At 53.0% G+C, this 16,915-nt stretch overlaps 3 protein-coding genes across 7 annotated transcripts in view; all 3 read left to right on the forward strand.

Moving 5' to 3' along the window:
* Window positions 1-4,654, forward strand: part of LOC311425369 (E3 ubiquitin-protein ligase TRIM15-like) — a 12,581-nt gene extending 7,927 nt beyond the window's left edge. Inside the window, exons 3-5 of the mRNA XM_084501241.1 lie at window positions 3,427-3,447; window positions 3,590-3,622; window positions 3,800-4,654. Of these exons, the coding sequence (XP_084357367.1) occupies window positions 3,835-4,335 (501 nt within the window). The 5' untranslated portion in view covers window positions 3,427-3,447; window positions 3,590-3,622; window positions 3,800-3,834 and the 3' untranslated portion in view covers window positions 4,336-4,654. The remainder of the gene's footprint in view (window positions 1-3,426; window positions 3,448-3,589; window positions 3,623-3,799) is intronic.
* LOC311425297 (butyrophilin subfamily 3 member A2-like) overlaps window positions 1-16,915 on the forward strand; it is a 38,105-nt gene that overhangs the window by 11,911 nt on the left and 9,279 nt on the right. Inside the window, exons 4-8 of one of the 5 annotated variants that reach the window (XM_084501041.1) lie at window positions 10,743-10,841; window positions 11,119-11,139; window positions 12,803-12,823; window positions 12,934-12,954; window positions 13,061-13,081. The exons of the other annotated variants lie outside the window; for them this stretch is intronic. Of the exons in view, the coding sequence (XP_084357167.1) occupies window positions 10,743-10,841; window positions 11,119-11,139; window positions 12,803-12,823; window positions 12,934-12,954; window positions 13,061-13,081 (183 nt within the window). The remainder of the gene's footprint in view (window positions 1-10,742; window positions 10,842-11,118; window positions 11,140-12,802; window positions 12,824-12,933; window positions 12,955-13,060; window positions 13,082-16,915) is intronic. 5 annotated transcript variants of the gene reach the window in all.
* LOC311425417 (butyrophilin subfamily 1 member A1-like) lies at window positions 13,152-14,793 on the forward strand (the record flags this gene model as incomplete). Its single annotated transcript, XM_084501287.1, has 6 exons — window positions 13,152-13,194; window positions 13,290-13,310; window positions 13,421-13,441; window positions 13,539-13,559; window positions 13,718-13,750; window positions 13,928-14,793. The coding sequence occupies 6 exons, from the start codon at window positions 13,152-13,154 to the stop codon at window positions 14,461-14,463; spliced, it is 675 nt and encodes a 224-aa protein (XP_084357413.1). The 3' UTR covers window positions 14,464-14,793.

Raw genomic sequence — 16,915 nt, forward strand, 5'->3', positions numbered from 1 at the left:
CAAGGCGCAGCCCCCCTGCACATGTTCCCACCCAGCAACCAAGCTGCTCTGCTCACCACCTCTTCCTCCGCCTTTGCTTTTCAGCGGCACAGAGCCGAAAGCTGGGTGAGTCCTTGCAGTCCCTGTCCCCAGCCCCTGGGGAAGTGGTGTCCCTGTGGGAGGGCCTGGGCCTGGTCTGGGTGGGCTCTGGGGGCTTGTGTGCTGGTGGCTCGGGGGTGCTGGAGGAGCAGCTGGAGCCTGGGGTGGGAGTGGGGAGTGCTGGGGCTGGGGCTGCCCTGGGCACAAAACACGGCCGGGATTGCTGAAAGGAACGGGGATCAAGGTGGGGATGGGGAGTGAGCTGCGGGGCTGCCCCGCTCTGCACTGAAGCTTCTGGGACAGGGACGTCCTCCACCCATCCCCATTCACTTCCCCTTGTGTTTTGGTGGCACAGTGCAGAGAGCTGCACAAGTGTCTGTCCTTAATGCTCCATGTGCACAAGCATTGCTCAAAGGTGGTCCTTGCTCCCTGTTAGTCCAGTCCCTCCCAAACTCGGAGGAAGGTGTTCTGTGCACACTCACCTCAGAAGAATAATTAAGGTTGTAGCTATGGGAGTAGCCATGGAATGTGAAGCACTGCCTTCTAGTCACACATTGACTTTTCTTTCCTTTTCCATTTAAAAAGCTGGACAGTTAGGTAAGTCTGCATTCGGACACCCAATATTTTCACATAAGCATCAATCAGATGAGAAGTTCTCCCTTCTTATCCTGCTTTGCTTTTGCTTTCCTCTTCCATCGGATAAAGGAGCAGTGGAGGGTGAGTGTCAATGTGCTTGGGCCCCAGGGCAAGGCCAAGGTGATATTTAGGGGAGGGTGGGCAGCTGGGACAGAGCACTCCAGGGATTTTCTCTTTCTTTTCCAGATGATTACCGTGCAAAGGCTGGTAAGTCTCCATCAAAATCTGAAGGGATTTGAGGTGTCGCAACACAATTGGAAGATGTTCCCTCTCACCATGATTTTCTTTTCATTTCTAGAGCGCCAATCTGCAAGACTGCGTGAGTCTCTGTCCCCAAACCCAAAGAAAATGGGTTCTCATCATGTAATGAGAATCTGTACTCTCTCACCAAGTGTTTTTGCTTTTCTTATGCAGAGGAACTAAGTGAAGAGCTGGGTGAGTGTCCCTCCACAAAATGAAGGAATTTGGGCCCTATTGGTGGGCAGTGTGGGATGGGAAGTTGTCCCTATCTATCATGCATTCTTTTTCCTTTCGTTTGACAGTGAGGAAGGATAAAGAACTCAGTGAGTATCCTGCACCACAACAAACAGTATGGGGTACAGCAATGGAATGAGAAGCTCTCCCCTCTCATCAGAGATTTCTTTTCAATCCCCCTCTTTTTTTTTTTTTTTTTCTTCAGAGGAACAAGCAGCAGAGCTGGGTGAGTGTCCTCGGCAACATGAAGGCAATGTTCAGGGGAGGGTGGGCAACTGGGACAGAGCATCCGAGGGCTGGCCCCTCACCCGGATGGGGGAGTGGGGAGTGCGGGGCTGCCCTGGGCATGGGACACGGCCAGGATGGCTGAAAGGAACGGGGATCAAGATGGGGATGGGGAGCGAGCTGCAGAGCTGCCCTGCTCTGCACTGATGCTTCTGGGACAGGGACATCCTCCACCCATCCCCATTCACTTCCACCTCTCTTTTGGTGGCATCGTACTGAAAGCTGCACAAGTTTCTGTGCTGGTTGTTCTGCTTGGACAAGCAATGCTCACAGATGAACTTCACTCACTATTAGTCTGCTCCCTCCTTTGGGAGCAAAGTTATATTTGGCCACTTCCAAGAAGAATAAATTTGGGGACGTAGCCATGGGAGCAGGCACATGACGAGAAGCTGTCCCCTCTGATCATGCATTGCTTTTGCCTTTCTTTTCCAGAACAAAAAGATAAAAAGCTGGGTGAGTGTCCCTCCCCAAAATGAAGGAATTTGGGCCCTATTGGTGGGCAGTGTGGGATGGGAAGTTGTCCCTATCTATCATGCATTCTTTTTCCTTTTTTGTTTCACAGTGAGCAAGGATAAAGATCTCGGTGAGTATCCTGCACCACAACAAACAGTATGGGGTCCAGCAATAGAATGAGAAGCTCTCCCCTCTCATCAGGCATTTCATTTCTCTCCCCCTCTTTTTTTTTTTTTTCTTCAGTGGAACAAGCAGCAGAGCTGGGTGAGTGCCCTTGGCAACATGAAAGAAATGTGCAGGGGAGGGTAGGCAACTGGGACAGAGCAGCCCTGGGCTGGCCCCTCAGCCTGACGGGGGACTGGGGAGTGCTGGGGCTGGGGCTGCCCAGGTCATGGGACACGGCTGGGATGGCTGAAGGGGACAGGGATCAAGGTGGGGACAGGGAGCGAGCTGAGAGGCTATCCCGCTCGGCACTGACGCTTCCGGGACAGGGACGTCCTCCACCTGCTCCCCATTCACTTCCACTTGTCTTTTGGTGGCATCGTACTGAAAGCTGCACAAGTTTCTGTGCTGGTTGTTCTGCTTGCACAAGCCATGCTCACAGATGAACTTCACTCACTATTAGTCTGCTCCCTCCTTTGGGAGCAAAGTTATATTTGGCCACTTCCTAGAAGAATAAATTTGGGGGCATAGCCATGGGAGCAGGCATATGACGAGAAGCTGTCCCCTCTGATCATGCATTGCTTTTGCCTTTCTTTTCCAGAACAAAAAGATAAAAGGCTGGGTGAGTGTCCCTCCCCAAAATGAAGGAACTCCGGGTCTTCCCGTGGAAGCAGCCATGGGATGAGAAGTTGTCCCCTCTGATCATGCATTGCCTTTGCTTTCCTTTTGCAGCGGAACTGAAAGCAGAGCTGGGTGAGTGTCCCTCCCCAACAGAAAGAACTTCATGTCTTCCAATGGGAGCTATGGCAGGAGAAGCTTTCCCCTCTGATCATGCATTGCATTTCTCTTTCTTTTGCAGAGGAAAAGGATGTAAAGCTGGGTAAGTCTCCATCATCATCTGAATGTATTTGGGGTCATCACAATGGGATGGGAAGCTGTTCCCTCTCACCATGATTTTCTTCTCATTTCTAGCACACAAATCTGCAAGACTGCATGAATGTCTGGCCCCAAACCCAAAGAAAATGAGTTCTTGTCATGTAATGAGAATCTGTACTCTCTCACCAAGTGTTTTTGCTTTTCTTTTGCAGAGAATCTAACTGAAGAGCTGGGTGAGTGCCCATCCCTCTCCCAAATGAAAGCCTTTGGGTTCTACCAGTGGGCATTTTGAGAAGGCAAGATGTCCTTTTCCATCATGCTTTCCTTTTGCTTTTGTTTGGCAGAGAAAAAAGATGCAAAGCTCAGTGAGTATCCTGCAACGTAACAAAGCAGTTTGGGGTTCAGGCATGGGGTGAGAAGCGCTCCCCTCTCATCAGACATTGTTTTTGCTTTCTTTTCCAGAGGAACAAGCTGCAGAGCTGGGTGAGTGTTCTTGAGCTTGAGCCTAAGGACAACGTCAAGGCAATGTGCAGGGGAGGGTGTGCAGCTGGGACAGAGCAGCCCAGGGCTGGCCCCTCACCCTGACCAGCCATGGGCTGTGACCAGCTCTCCCCTCTCCTTCCAGCATGGAAACATTTTCTGCAGTCTCATAATAGAGGTAGGTGTGCATTGGGTTGCCGTCTGCTGTGCTTTTCCTGCCCTTGCTGGGGCATGTTCAGGAGCCAAGAGGTGCCCCATCTCCTGCCCCGTGGGGCAGCTCCTGGCCCCGAGCTGGGGAAAGCCTGCCCAGGGCTGAGCTCTGCCCCTGATGGCCTGGCTCCTTCTGTCCCTGCAGTGAAGGTGACCCTGGATCCACGCACGGCTCATCCCATGCTTGTCCTGTCTCAGGACAACTGCAGTGTGAGACGAGAAACTGAACGGCAGCAGGTGCCCAAAGCCCCGGAGAGATTTGACACTAGTTGCTGCGTTCTGGGCTGTGAGGAGTTCAGAGAGGGGATGCACTTCTGGGAGGTGGCATTAGAGGGGGAGAAGGGAAAGTATTCAAGTTTGGCTGTGGGGGTGGCCAGGGCATTGGTGAAGAGGAAGGGGAAGATCAACATGAGCACTGAAGAAGGGATCTGGGCTGTGCAGTACAATGAGGGGCAGCTCACGTCTCTCACATCTCCTCCCACCCACTTGTCCCTGTCCCCTGTCCCCACGAGGCTCTTGGTCTGTCTTGACTGTACCCAGGGGCAGGTGTCTTTTATAAACCCTGAGAATCGGGTCAAGATCTTCACTTTCACAGATGTCTTCGTGAAAGGGGAGAGCATGCGCCCCTGGTTCTGGCTGGGGATGAATGCCCAGCTGTGCCTGAGGGACAGCACCCTGTAGACCCTGTCCCCAGCCCTGCGGAGCTCCTGCCCTTCTCCAGCCACTCCTGCATCACCTCTCCTTAGACCTGCAGGAGCAATGCAGGAATGAGGGGCAGTGGGGCCAGGGGCTGCCCTGTGTTTCTCCCTGCACGCTGAGGCCTGTGGCTGATGGTGGGGGTACTGACTTCAGGCAGCCCTTTTACTTCGTTTTTGGGAACCCTGTTTTTAACTCCAGTGATGAATTTGGCTTTGGGTGTGAAAACATGAAGTATATAGCAGGAATTTAGATGTTAATGAATTATTAATACTCCTTGTAAATGAATAAATCAACTTCTGAACACGGAAAATCTCAGAGTGTGAATATTTTAAATCATTATTGAAGGAAGCTGCATACCCCCAAAAGAGTAGGAAACTTGAAGTGGCAGGGCAGAAAAGTCCAGTGGAAGCTGGATTTGAGCCGGTGCCTGGCTACAGTGGGGGGCAGCCAAGTTGTCCTCGTGGTTGGGAGCTCTGGGACCAGGATGCTGCAGGGCTGGGATGCTTTCTGAGTTGGATGCTGCAGGAGGGCTTGGGGGAGGCAGGATGCTGTGGAATCCATCCCATGAAGCACAGGGAAAGCACAGGAAAGGACTGGGTCTGTGGGAATCTCGAACAAACTGGAGCTCGGGGAGCTGTGGTGCTTTGGGCTTTGCCCTGCTCAGGGCTCCTGTGCTAGGGCAGAAGCCCTGCTGGAACCCACTGGTCTCACCCTGCCTCTGAGCCCAGCGGGCAGCACAGGGGCTGCAGCAGCTCTCCACGCTCCTCTCCCCTCTGCTTGCACTGCTTGCAGACCCCAGGGCAAGGGATGTGGTCACCGTGTGCTGCTGGGCATTGCAGGCCACCTTTGCCTCCTAGTTTGGGGTTGATCTTTGCTCTGTGCCTGGTGCTGAGCATGAGCAGCCTGTGGGGGCTCTTTGTTCCCTCCTCTGGAGCACATCAAGGCCCAGCAGCAGCAGGACTGTGTCAAATAAAGTTTTGCACAGGAAGATGGAATCTGGCAGTGGCATTTCTTGAGTGCTTTCTGTCCTGGGGCTTTTCTGCCTGGGAAGGTGTCTTGCAGCAGACTGTCTCCTTGGTGTTGGTCCTGTTAGTCAAAGCTAGGAGGAATTTTTAAGAGAACAGGTCACCTGCCTCTCCAAGACCTGGATGGCAGTGTGTTTCCCCAAGCCCTCCATTTGAGTAGCCACATTGGTGACTGCGGCTGGAGAGGCTGCAAGAGATGCAGAAACCATGGTTTTCTGCCTGATTGATACCATGGCCAGGCGTTTCGCAAGCAGGTTACAAGTACTGATGGGAAAGACCGCTGCAAAAGAGTGGTGAGAGCGCCCCACCTGCTCGCCCAGCCTATACGAACAGTGCCTGGTAAAATTATGGAGAATATGATTTTTGAAGTTACTGAAGCGGACCTTGGGGACAGTGCTGTCATTATTCCCAGCCAACATGGGTTCATGAGGGGTAGGTCCTGCCTAATAAATTCGGTGTCCTTTTATGACAAGATCACCCATCTAGTTGACCAAGGGAAAACAGCTGATGTGATCTTTTGGGACTTCAGCAAGGCTTTTAACACGGTTTCCCATAGAATCCTACTGGACAAAATGTCCAGCATAAAACTAAACAAAAACATCATACAATGGGTGAGCAATTGGCTGACAGGCAGGGCTAAAAGGGTTGTCGTAAATGGGGCCACATCAGGCTGGTGGATGGTCACTAGTGGGGTCCCCCAAGGCTCCATTTTAGGGCCAGTCCTCTTCAATGATATTATAAACAATTTGGATGTAGGACTAGAAGGCATTCTGAGCAAATTTGCCAAAGACACCAAACTTGGAGGAGTTGTGGACTCTATTGAGGGTGGAAATGCCTTGCAGAGAGACCTGGACAAATTTGAGAGCTGGGTGATCACCAACCGCATGAAATTTAACAAGTGCAAGTGCCGGGTCCTGCACCTGGGAAAGGGTAATCCTGACTATACATACAGACTGGGAGATGAGATGCTGGAGAGCAGCCCCACGGAGAGGGATCTGGGGGTTGTGGTTGACAGCAAGTTGAACATGAGCCAGAAGTGTGCCCTGGCAGCCAGGAGGGCCAACCATATCCTGGGGTGCATTGAGCATGGCATTGCTAGTCGGTTGAGGGAAGTGATTGTCCTGCTCTGCTCTGCATTGGTGCGGCCTCACCTTGAGTGCTGTGTGCAGTTCTGGGCACCACAGTGCAAAAAGGACATTAAACTGATGGAGAGTGTCCAGAGGAGGGCCACAGTGATGGTGAAGGGCCTAGAGGGGAAGACGTATGAGGAGCGGCTGAGGTCACTGGGCCTGTTCAGCCTGGAGAAGAAGAGGCTGAGGGGGGACATCATCGTGGTCTACAACTTCCTCAAAAGGGGCAGGACAGGCAGGTGACCTATTCTCTGTAAACACCAGTGATAGGACCCACGGGAATGGTGTGAAACTGAGGCAGGGGAAGTTTATTCTGGACATCAGGAAGAGGTTCTTCACCAAGAGGGTGGTTGCACACTGGAACAGGCTCCCCAGGGAAGCAGTCACTGCACCAAGCCTGTCTGAATTTAAGAAGCGATTGGACTGTGCACTTAGTCACAGGGTCTAAACTCTTGGGCAGTCCTGTGCGGTGCCATGAGTTGGACTTGATGATCCTTATGGGTCCCTTCCAACTCGGGATACTCTATGATTCTATGACCTCTCCAGATTCCGAAGGATATTTCAAAAGTAATTTATTTAGATTTCCTGATGACATCTGCCAGTTCTCTGAGTACTGTACGATTAATCCTATACGGCCCTATAATCTTGTATACATCCACATGTAGAAGCAAATCCCACAAAAATTTAGGGTTGGCTGTGAGTTTATCATTCCCACAGTCACAACACTCCAACACATGGCACCTTAGGTCCCAGTGCCCATTGTCAATGTTGAAGACAAAGGCAAAGAAAGCATTAAACATCTCTGCGTTGTCAATGTCCTTGTTTGTGAGGACATCATCCCCATCAGTTAACAGACCAATGTTTTTTTCTGGTCCTACTTTTGGAGTTAAAATATTTTTTTAAGTCCATTTCAATACCCATCACAGTACTGTCCAGGTTCAACGTGAAGTCACCTTTGGCTGTAGAAATTTTTTGCTTATAAAGGCAAACCTTTTCTCTGTAGCCCTCCCATGTTGCCTGACCTCTCTTCCAGAGGATGTAAAGATTCATTACCCACCTAAGCTCTAGAAAAAGATCCCAGCCAATGTGAGCTGACCTTCTACCATGACTGCTTGATTGGAGCCAGGAGCAGGGCTTGCTCTTTGCCCGCACAACGTTAAGTGAACTGTGGCAGCACTGGACTTGGCACCCAGTTGCTCCCCATACCCTGCAGCCTCCAATCCCTCTCTGCTCTGGAGCCATTTGCTCCAATCAACTAAGGGGGAAAATTGCTCCCAGAGGGTTACTGCTCCCAGGAGTTGGGCAAAGGTTAGGAAAGTTGGGCGTAGCCTCGTGCTTTCTGCAGCTCTGCTGGGTGCAGTGAGGGACCTCTCTGTTGGTGGGGCTCCTCAGGAGAAGAACCTCTGGGGGCTGCCTGCTGTGTCCCCCAGCCTGTGATAAAAGCGCAGGCTCTGTGCCTTGCCCAAGGTGCTGCTGGCTGTGGCTATTTGTGCCCAGGCCTAGGGGGACTCCTTCCCCATCTGCCTGTGGTGCCTGCAGCCACTCGGTCCCCTCTGTCTTCTCTTTTTTTTGCCCCCAGCTCCTGCTCCTTCTGCAGCACAGATGGGGCTTCCCTAGGGCTGCAGCCTCCCCAGCCTCAGCGGCCATGCCAGGGGCCTCCTGACTTCCCTCGTCACTCTGCTCCTCCTCCGGCTGAGCTCAGGTAGGATTCTGTGAGGCTACTGGGGGCTCTCCCCCCTGGGCCTGGCAAATGTGCTGCCATGGAGTAGGGGAGCAGCCATGGGGCAGGGGTGACCCGAGCCCACTTCTTTCCCTGTCTGGGTTTCACTTTCCCTTTGGTTCTTTCACACAATATGGGTGCTGCCTTGGCTGCCATTTTTGGCCAATCTTCTCCTGCCGATATGCTGCAGAGAGGGCTCCCCCCCCCAGCACACCTCCTTCTCCTGCACGTCCTCCCTCTCCCTCTCCTGTTGCCCTGGTGGTTTCCCATGGGACACGGGGGACGCAGCACGCACCAACTCACGCACAGCTCTCCCTTTGTCACTCATTGCCCCTACATTTACAATGGCAAAATCTCACCATCTCTCTGTGCCCTTCTCCATTGCCCAGCCCAGCTCAGAGTGGAGGGACCAGGCCAGCCTGTCACTGCCACCATGGGGCAGGATGTCGTGCTGCCCTGCCACTTGTCCCCTCAATGCGATGCTCACAGCTTGGATGTCAGGTGGATCCGCGACAGTATCTCTGAGACAGTGCACCACTACCGCAATGGAGAGGACCTGTATGGGGAGCAGATGGGGGCATATGCCGGGAGGACAGAGCTGGCCAGAGATGGTCTCTCTGCTGGAAGCCTGGAATTACGAATCACGGGGCTGAGACCCTCTGATGATGGCCAGTATGTGTGCATCATACAAAATGCTGATGCTTATGACGAAGCTACAGTGGAGCTGGTGGTGTCAGATAAGTGGCTGGGGTGATGCTTCAAGCAGATGGTATAGGTGTCCCTGGGTTTGTGTGTCTGCACAAGCCTCTGTCCCATCCTCATGGTCATGGATGAGGCCTTTCAAAGAGTTGAGTCTTATGGGTCTTCACCTCCTCAGTATGTGAGCACTTGTCAGGCAAGGAGCACACCTGTAACTTTGCAGGCTTTTTATGGAGAAAGAGTGGCATGGACGTATGGTTTTATTCAGTTTCAGTGGCCTCTTTGAACTCCATCCCCACGATGTTCTGAAGGCACTGGGCACAGGCTGCTGAGCAGCTCCTTCAGTTGTGTCAACTGTGGGACCAAATGAAATGCCTGGAGCAGGGAAGAGGCCTCTGAGCTTCTGGACCTCTGCTTGATTTTACTTTTCATGCTGGGGGAGACCTGAGACATTGTCTGGAAGTCTCGGGGCTTCTTGAACCAGCACAGCTTGGTGCAGAGAAGCTTCCTGGAGGCGCTGAAGCTCGGCACCTGGGTTTTCTGGACGATTTGGGGCCACTGGCATTGTGCAGCCCTGTTTTCTGGTTCCAGCACCAGCCGGAGTGGTTTTGGGGTGAGGATGGTTGCCTGAAGTGCCTGGTCTCAGAGCCCCTGGGGCTATGGTTAGGCTGTGCTGTGTTGGCACAGGAGCAGATGGGGTCTTTGCCTTCAAAAGAATCCCCCCCCAAGTCAAGCCCCAGCCACACGCTCTTCCCCCAGCCACAGGCACTGACCCCCACCTCTCCCTGGGGGGCTACGAGGCCAGAGGCGTCCGGGTGCTGTGTCGATCGGCCGGCTGGTACCCGCTGCCGCAGCTGCTGTGGAGGGATGCTCGCGGGCAGCACCTGCCCTCAGTCTCCCAGACACATTCCCAGGACCAGGAGGGACTCTATGAAATGTGTCTTGCAGATGACACCAAGCTGATACTATGGAAGGAAGGGATGTCATCCAAAGGGTCCTGGATAAGCTTGAGAACTGGGCCTATGTGAACCAAATGTGGTTCAACAAGGCCAAGTGCAAGTTGCTGCACCTGGGCTGAGGCAATCCCAGACATGAGTACAGACTAGGTGAGGAACTCATTGAGAGCAGCTCTGCAGAGAAGGACGTGGGGTCCTGATGGATAAAAAGCTCGACATGAGCTGGCAGTGTGTGTTTGCAGCCCAGAAAGCCAACTGCATCCTGGGTTGCATCAACGGAGGAATGTGAGCAGCTTGAGGGAGGGGATTGGCCCCCTCTGCTCTGCTCTCATGAGGCCTCACCTGGAGTATTGTGTCCAGGTCTGGAGCCCCCAGCACAAGCAGGATGTGGAGCTCTTAGAACAGGTTCAGGGGAGGGCCATGAAGATGATCAAGGGGCTGGAGCATCTCTCCTACAAAGAAAGACTGTGAGAGCTGGGGATGTTCAGCCTACAGAAGCGAAGGCTCCAGGGTGACCTCATTGGGGTGTAACTAGGTGGGGGGCTGTAACTAGATGGTCCTTGAGGTCTGTTCCAGCCCAAGACAATATATGATTTCATGATTCTAAGTTTCTACGAAATCCAAGGCGCCATCATCATGACCTGGAGTGTGGAGTGGCCCTTGTCCTTGTCCTGCGTGGTCAGGAGCAGCCGCTTCCTGAAGGAGTGGGAATCATCCCTGCATACCACAGGTACAAATAGCACAGCCAGAGTGAGGTGTGCCTGGCCCCTGCAATTGTCCTGGGCTGGGTGAAGTCTGAGTCTTGCTTTTCCAACTGCGGGCATGGAAATGCAGTCCTTTTCTTGGTGCCTTTTCACAGCTTCCTTCTTCGAAAACACCAGGCCCTATAAGGTGGCTCTGGTCCTTGTGGTATCAGCTGCAACCATTCGCTTTGGTGTTTATCTCTATCGAAAGCAAGGTAAGCTGGCAGCGCAGGGATGGAGCGCAGGGAGGTGTTCTGCAGGGACCCCCCTGGGTGTGGAGCGGGGCTGAGCCCTGGCCCAGGGAGGTGCGTAGGAGGAGGAAGGGAATGTTCTCCTGGGGATGCCAAAGGCCTTAGGATGGTCTTGGGTGGGAGGCCAGGGAGCATGGCTGCAGCGTGGGGCTGGTGGCAAGGCGCAGCCCCCCTGCACATGTTCCCACCCAGCAACCAAGCTGCTCTGCTCACCACCTCTTCCTCCGCCTTTGCTTTTCAGCGGCACAGAGCCGAGAGCTGGGCGAGTCCTTGCAGCCCCTGCCCCCAGCCCCTGGGAACTGGTGGTGTCCCTGCGGGAGGCCTGGTCTGGGTGGGCTCTGGGGGCTTGTGTGCTGGTGGCTCGGGGGTGCTGGAGGAGCAGCTGGAGCCTGGGGTGGGAGTGGGGAGTGCTGGGGCTGGGGCTGCCCTGGGCACGGGACATGGCCGAGATGGCTGAAAGGAACGGGGATCAAGGTGGGGATGGGGAGCGAGCTGCAGGGCTCAAAGGGTCAAAGAATCTCTCCTTCCTCTTTATGCACTGCTTTTCTCTTTCTTTTCCAGTGGAACTGGCTGCCAAACTGGGTGAGTATCCCTGAGCTTGGGCACGGTGCAGAGAGCTGCCCAAGAGTCTGTCCTTACAGTTCCACCTACAAGAGCCTTGTACAAAGCAGGGCCAAAATGACTGTTTGGTCCCACCTTGGAGCAAGGCAGTATTTTCCCAGTCATGGGATGTATTCACGATCTAACATGGGCTGAGCAACACTCCCATCTGATCATGCATTACTTTCTTTCCTTTTCAGAGGAACAAGCTGCAGAGATGGGTGAGTGTCACAGAGCTTGGGCCCCAGGGCAACACTAAGGCATTATGCAAAGGAGGGTGGGCAACTGGGACAGAGCACTCCAAGGATTTTCTCTTTCTTTTCCAGATGAATACCGTGCAAAGGCTGGTAAGTCTCCATTAAACTCTGAAGGGATTTGAGGTGTCGCAATGTGATGAGAAGCTGTTCCCTCTCAGCATGCCATTTCTCTTCTCATTTGCAGTGCAGCAATCTGCAAGACTGAGTGAGTGTCTGGCCCTGAACCTAAAGATAATGGGCTCTCGTAATGAGAATCTGTACTCTCTCACCAAGTATTTTTGCTTTTCTTATGCAGAGGATCTAACTGCAGAGCTGGGTGAGTGTCCCTCCACAAAATGAAGGAATTTGGGCCCTATTGGTGGGCAGTGTGGGATGGGAAGTTGTCCCTATCTATCATGCATTCTTTTTGCTTTTGTTTCACAGTGAGGAAGGATACAGAATTCAGTGAGTATCCTGCACCACAACAAAGAGTATGGGGTCCAGTGATGGAATGAGAAGATCTCCCCTCTCATCAGGCATTTCTTTTCTCTCCCCCTCTTTTTTGCTTTTCTTCAGAGGAACAAGCAGCAGAGCTGGGTGAGTGTCCTCAAAAACACGAAGGTGATGTGCACAGGAGGGTGGGCAGCTGGGACAGAGAAGCCCTGGGCAGGCCCCTCACCCTGACAGGGGAGTGGGGAGTGCGGGGCTGCCCTGGGCATGGCACACGGCTGGGATGGCTGAAGGGAACAGGGATCAAGGTGGGGACGGGGAGCAAGCTGCAGGGCTGCTCCGCTTGGCACTGACGCTTCTAGGAAAGGGATGTCCTCCACCTGCTCCCCATTCACTTCCACTTGTCTTTTGGTGGCATCGTACTGAAAGCTTCACAAGTTTCTGTGCTGGTTGTTCAGCTTGCACAAGCCATGCTCACAGATGAACTTCACTCACTATTAGTCTGCTCCCTCCTTTGGGAGCAAAGTTATATTTGGCCACTTCCAAGAAGAATAAATTTGGGGGCATAGCCATGGGAGCAGGCATATGACGAGAAGCTGTCCCCTCTGATCATGCATTGCTTTTGCCTTTCTTTTCCAGAACAAAAAGATAAAAGGCTGGGTGAGTGTCCCTCCCCAAAATGAAGGAACTTGGGGTCTTCCCATGGAAGCAGCCATGGGATGAGAAGTTGTCCCCTCTGATCATGCATTGCCTTTGCTTTCCTTTTGCAGCGGAACTGAAAGCAGAGCTGGGTGAGTGTCCCTCCCCAACAGAAAGAACTTCATGCCTTCCAATGGGAGCTACGGGAGGATAAGATTTCCCCTCTGATCATGCATTGCTTTTCTCTTTCTTTTACAGAGGAAAAGAATGCAAGGCTGGGTAAGTCTCCATCATCATCTGAAAGTATTTGGGGTCATAGCAATGGGATGGGAGGCTGTTCCCTCTCACCATGATTTTCTTCTCATTTCTAGCACACGAATCTGCAAGACTGCGTGAGTGTCTGGCCCCAAACCCAAAGAAAATGAGTTCTTGTCATGTAATAAGAATCTGTACTCTCTCACCAAGTGTTTTTTCTTTTCTTTTGCAGAGGAACTAGCCACAGAGCTGGGTGAGTGCCCATCCCTTCCCCAAATGAAGGCACTTGGTTTCTACCAGTGGGCATTTGAGAAGGCAAGATGTCCTTTTCCATCATGCTTTCCTTTTGCTTTTGTTTGGCAGAGAAAAAAGATGCAAAGCTCAGTGAGTATCCTGCACCATAACAAAGAAGTGTGGGGTTCAGGCATGGGGTGTGAAGCTCTCCCCTCTCATCAGATATTGCTTTTGCTTTCTTTTCCAGAGGAACAAGCTGCTGAGAAGGGTGAGTGTTCTTGAGCTTCAGCCTAAGGACAACGTCAAAGCAATGTGCAGGGGAGGGTGGGCAGCTGGGACAGAGCAGCCCAGGGCTGGCCCCTCACCCTGCCCACATTCACTGGGCACCAGCCATGGGCTGTGATCAGCTCTCCCCTCTCCTTCCAGCATGGAAACATTTTCTGCAGTCTCATAATAGAGGTAGGTGTGCACTGGGTTGCCCTCTGCGGTGCTTCTCCTGTCCTTGCTGGGGCATGTTGAGGAGCCCAGAGGTGCCCCATCTCCTGCCCCGTGGGGCAGCTCCTGGCCCTGAGCTGGGGAAAGCGTGCCCAGGGCTGAGCTCTGCCCCTGATGGCCTGGCTCCTTCTGTCCCTGCAGTGAAGGTGACCCTGGATCCACGCACGGCTCATCCCATGCTTGTCCTGTCTCAGGACAACTGCAGTGTGAGATGGGAAAGTAAATGGCAGCAGGTGCCCAACGCCCCGGAGAGATTTGACACTAGATGCTGCATTCTGGGCTGTGAGGAGTTCAGAGAGGGGAGGCACTTCTGGGAGGTGGCATTAGAGGGGGAGAAGGGAAAGTATTCAAGTTTGGCTGTGGGGGTGGCCAGGGCATCGGTGAAGAGGAAGGGGAAGATCAACATGAGCACTGAAGAAGGGATCTGGGCTGTGCAGTACAATGAGGGGCAGCTCATGTCTCTCACATCTCCTCCCACCCCCTTGTCCCTGTCCCCTGTCCCCACAAGGATCTGGGTCTGTCTCGACTGTACTGAGGGGCAGGTGTCTTTTATAAACCCTGACAATCGGGTCGAGATCTTCACTTTCCCAGAAGTCTTCCTGAAAGGGGAGAGCATGCGCCCCTGGTTCTGGCTGGGGACGAATGCCCAGCTGTGGCTGAGGAACAACACCCCGTAGACCCTTTCCCTCCCTTGGGGGGCTCCTGCCCTTCTCCAGCCACTCCTGCATCACCTCTCCTTCATCCTGCAGGAGCACTGCAGGAATGAGGGGCAGTGGGGCCAGGGGCTGCCCTGTGTTTCTCCCTTCACGCTGCTGAGACCTGCAACAGATGGTGGGGGTACTGACTTCAGGCAGCCTTTTTACTTCGTTTTTGGGAACCCTGTTTCCAACTCCAGTGATGAATTTGGCTTTGGGTGTGAAAGCATGAAGTATATAGCAGGGATTTAGTTGTAAAAGAATTAGTAATACTACTTGTAAATGAATAAATCAACTTCTGAACACGGAAAATCCCAGCGTGTGAATTTTTTAAATCATTATTGAAGGAAGCTGCATACCTCCAAAAGAACAGGAAACTTGAAGTGGCAGGGCAGAAAAGTCCAGTGGAAGCTGGATTTGAGCCAGAGCATGGCTACTGTGGGGGGCAGTGGAGATGTTCTCGTGTTTGGATGCTCTGGGACCAGGATGCTGCAGGGCTGGGATGCTTTCTGAGTTGGATGCTGCAGGAGGGCTTGGGGGAGGCAGGATGCTGTGGAATCCATCCCATGAAGCATGGGGAAAAGCACAGGAAAGGACTGGGTCTGTGGGAACCTCGAACATGGTGGAGTTCGGGGAACTGTGGTGCTTTGGGCTTTGCCCTGCACAGGGCTCCTGTGGGGACTCTTGCAGCCTGAGGGGACTCTTTGTTCCCTCCTCTGGAGAACATCCATGCAAGCTGTAGCAGCAAGACTGTGGCAAATGAAGTTTTGCACAAGAAGATGGAGTCTGGCAGTGGCATTTCTTGGGTGCTTTCTGTCCTGAGGCTTTGCTGCCTGGGAAGGCGTCTTGCAGCAGACTGTCTCCTTGGCGTTGGTCCTGTTAGTCAAAGCTAGGAGGAATCACAGAATCACAGAATTTCTAGGTTGGAAGAGACCTCTAGATCATCGAGTCCAACCTCTGACCTAACACTAAAAAGTCCTCCACTAAACCATATCACTAAGCTCTACATCTAAACGTCTTTTAAATACCTCCAGGGATGGTGACTCAACCACTTCCCTGGGCAACCCGTTCCAATGCCAAACCTCTCTTTCTGAGAATAAATTTCTCCACATTTCCAGCCTGAACCTCCCCCGGCACAATTGGAGGCCATTCCCTCTTGTTCTATTGCTAGTTATCTGCCCCCAGCTCCCACAGCTTCCTTTCAGGTAGTTGTAGAGAGTCATAAGGTCTCCCCTGAGCTGTCTCCGGACTAAAAGACCCCAGTTTCCTCAGGCACCACTTGTTGAACTTGTGTTCCAGGCCCTTCACCAGTTTTGTAGCCCTTCTCTGGACTCACTGCAGGGTCTTGATGCCCTTCTTATAGTGAGGGAGCCAAAACTGAACACAGTGCTTGAGGTGCAGCCTCTCCAGGGGGACAATCACCTCTCTGGTCCTACTGCCCATGCTATGTCTGATACAGGCCAGGATGTCGTTGGCCTTCTTGGCCACTTGGGCACACTGCTGGCTCATGTTCAGGTGAGTGTTGAGCAAAACCCCCAGATCCATTTCATCTGCACAGCTTTCCAGCCAATTTCATAACATCATAGAATAATTGAATATCCCGAGTTGGAAGGGACCCATAAGGATCATCACGTCCAACTCATGGCACCCCACAGGTCTACCCAAAAGTTTAGACCTTGTGACTAAGTGCACAGTCCAATCACTTTTTAAATTCAGGCAGGATTGGTGCAGTGACTGATCCCTGAGGAGCCTGTTCCAGTATGCAACCACCCCCTTCATGAAGAACCTCTTCCTGATGTCAAGCCTAAACTTCCCCTGCTTAACGCCATTCCTGCTGGTACTATCACTGGATTTTTAAGAGAACAGGTCACCTGCCTCTCCAAGACCTGGATGGCAGTGTGTTTCCCCAAGCCCTCCATTTGAGTAGCTACTTTGGTGACTGTGGCTGGAGAGGCTGCAAGAGATGCAGAAACCATGGTTTTCTGCCTGATTGATACCATGGCCAGGTGCTTTGCAAGCAGGTTACAAGTACTGATGGGAAAGACTGCTGCAAAAGAGCGGTGAGAGCGCCCCACCTGTTCACCCTGCCTGCGCGACCTGTCGCACCATGCCCTTCTGACGCGCTACACACTCTTTGCCCATTCTGTTCACCGCGCTCCCCAGGGGCTGCTGTTGAACGGCCGGAGAAGGGGGCGCTACTGGCTCTGCCTATGCCTCATCAGCCTCCCTCGTGAGGGCAGCCGCATCCAGTTGGCAGCTCCATGCCGTTCCCTCAGGCCCTGTCACTGGCCCCAGAGAGCAGAGACTGGAGCTTGCCCCTCCACTGCCCTCATTAGGAAGTTGAGGGCTGCCACGAGGCCTCCCCTGCGTCTCCTCTGCTATGGGCTCAACAAGCCAAGCGCCTTCAGCCGCTCCTCACACGCCTTGCCCTGCA

This window comes from Aythya ferina (genome assembly GCF_964211825.1).
Source record: "Aythya ferina genome assembly, chromosome: 30".
NCBI classification, from domain to species: domain Eukaryota; kingdom Metazoa; phylum Chordata; class Aves; order Anseriformes; family Anatidae; genus Aythya; species Aythya ferina.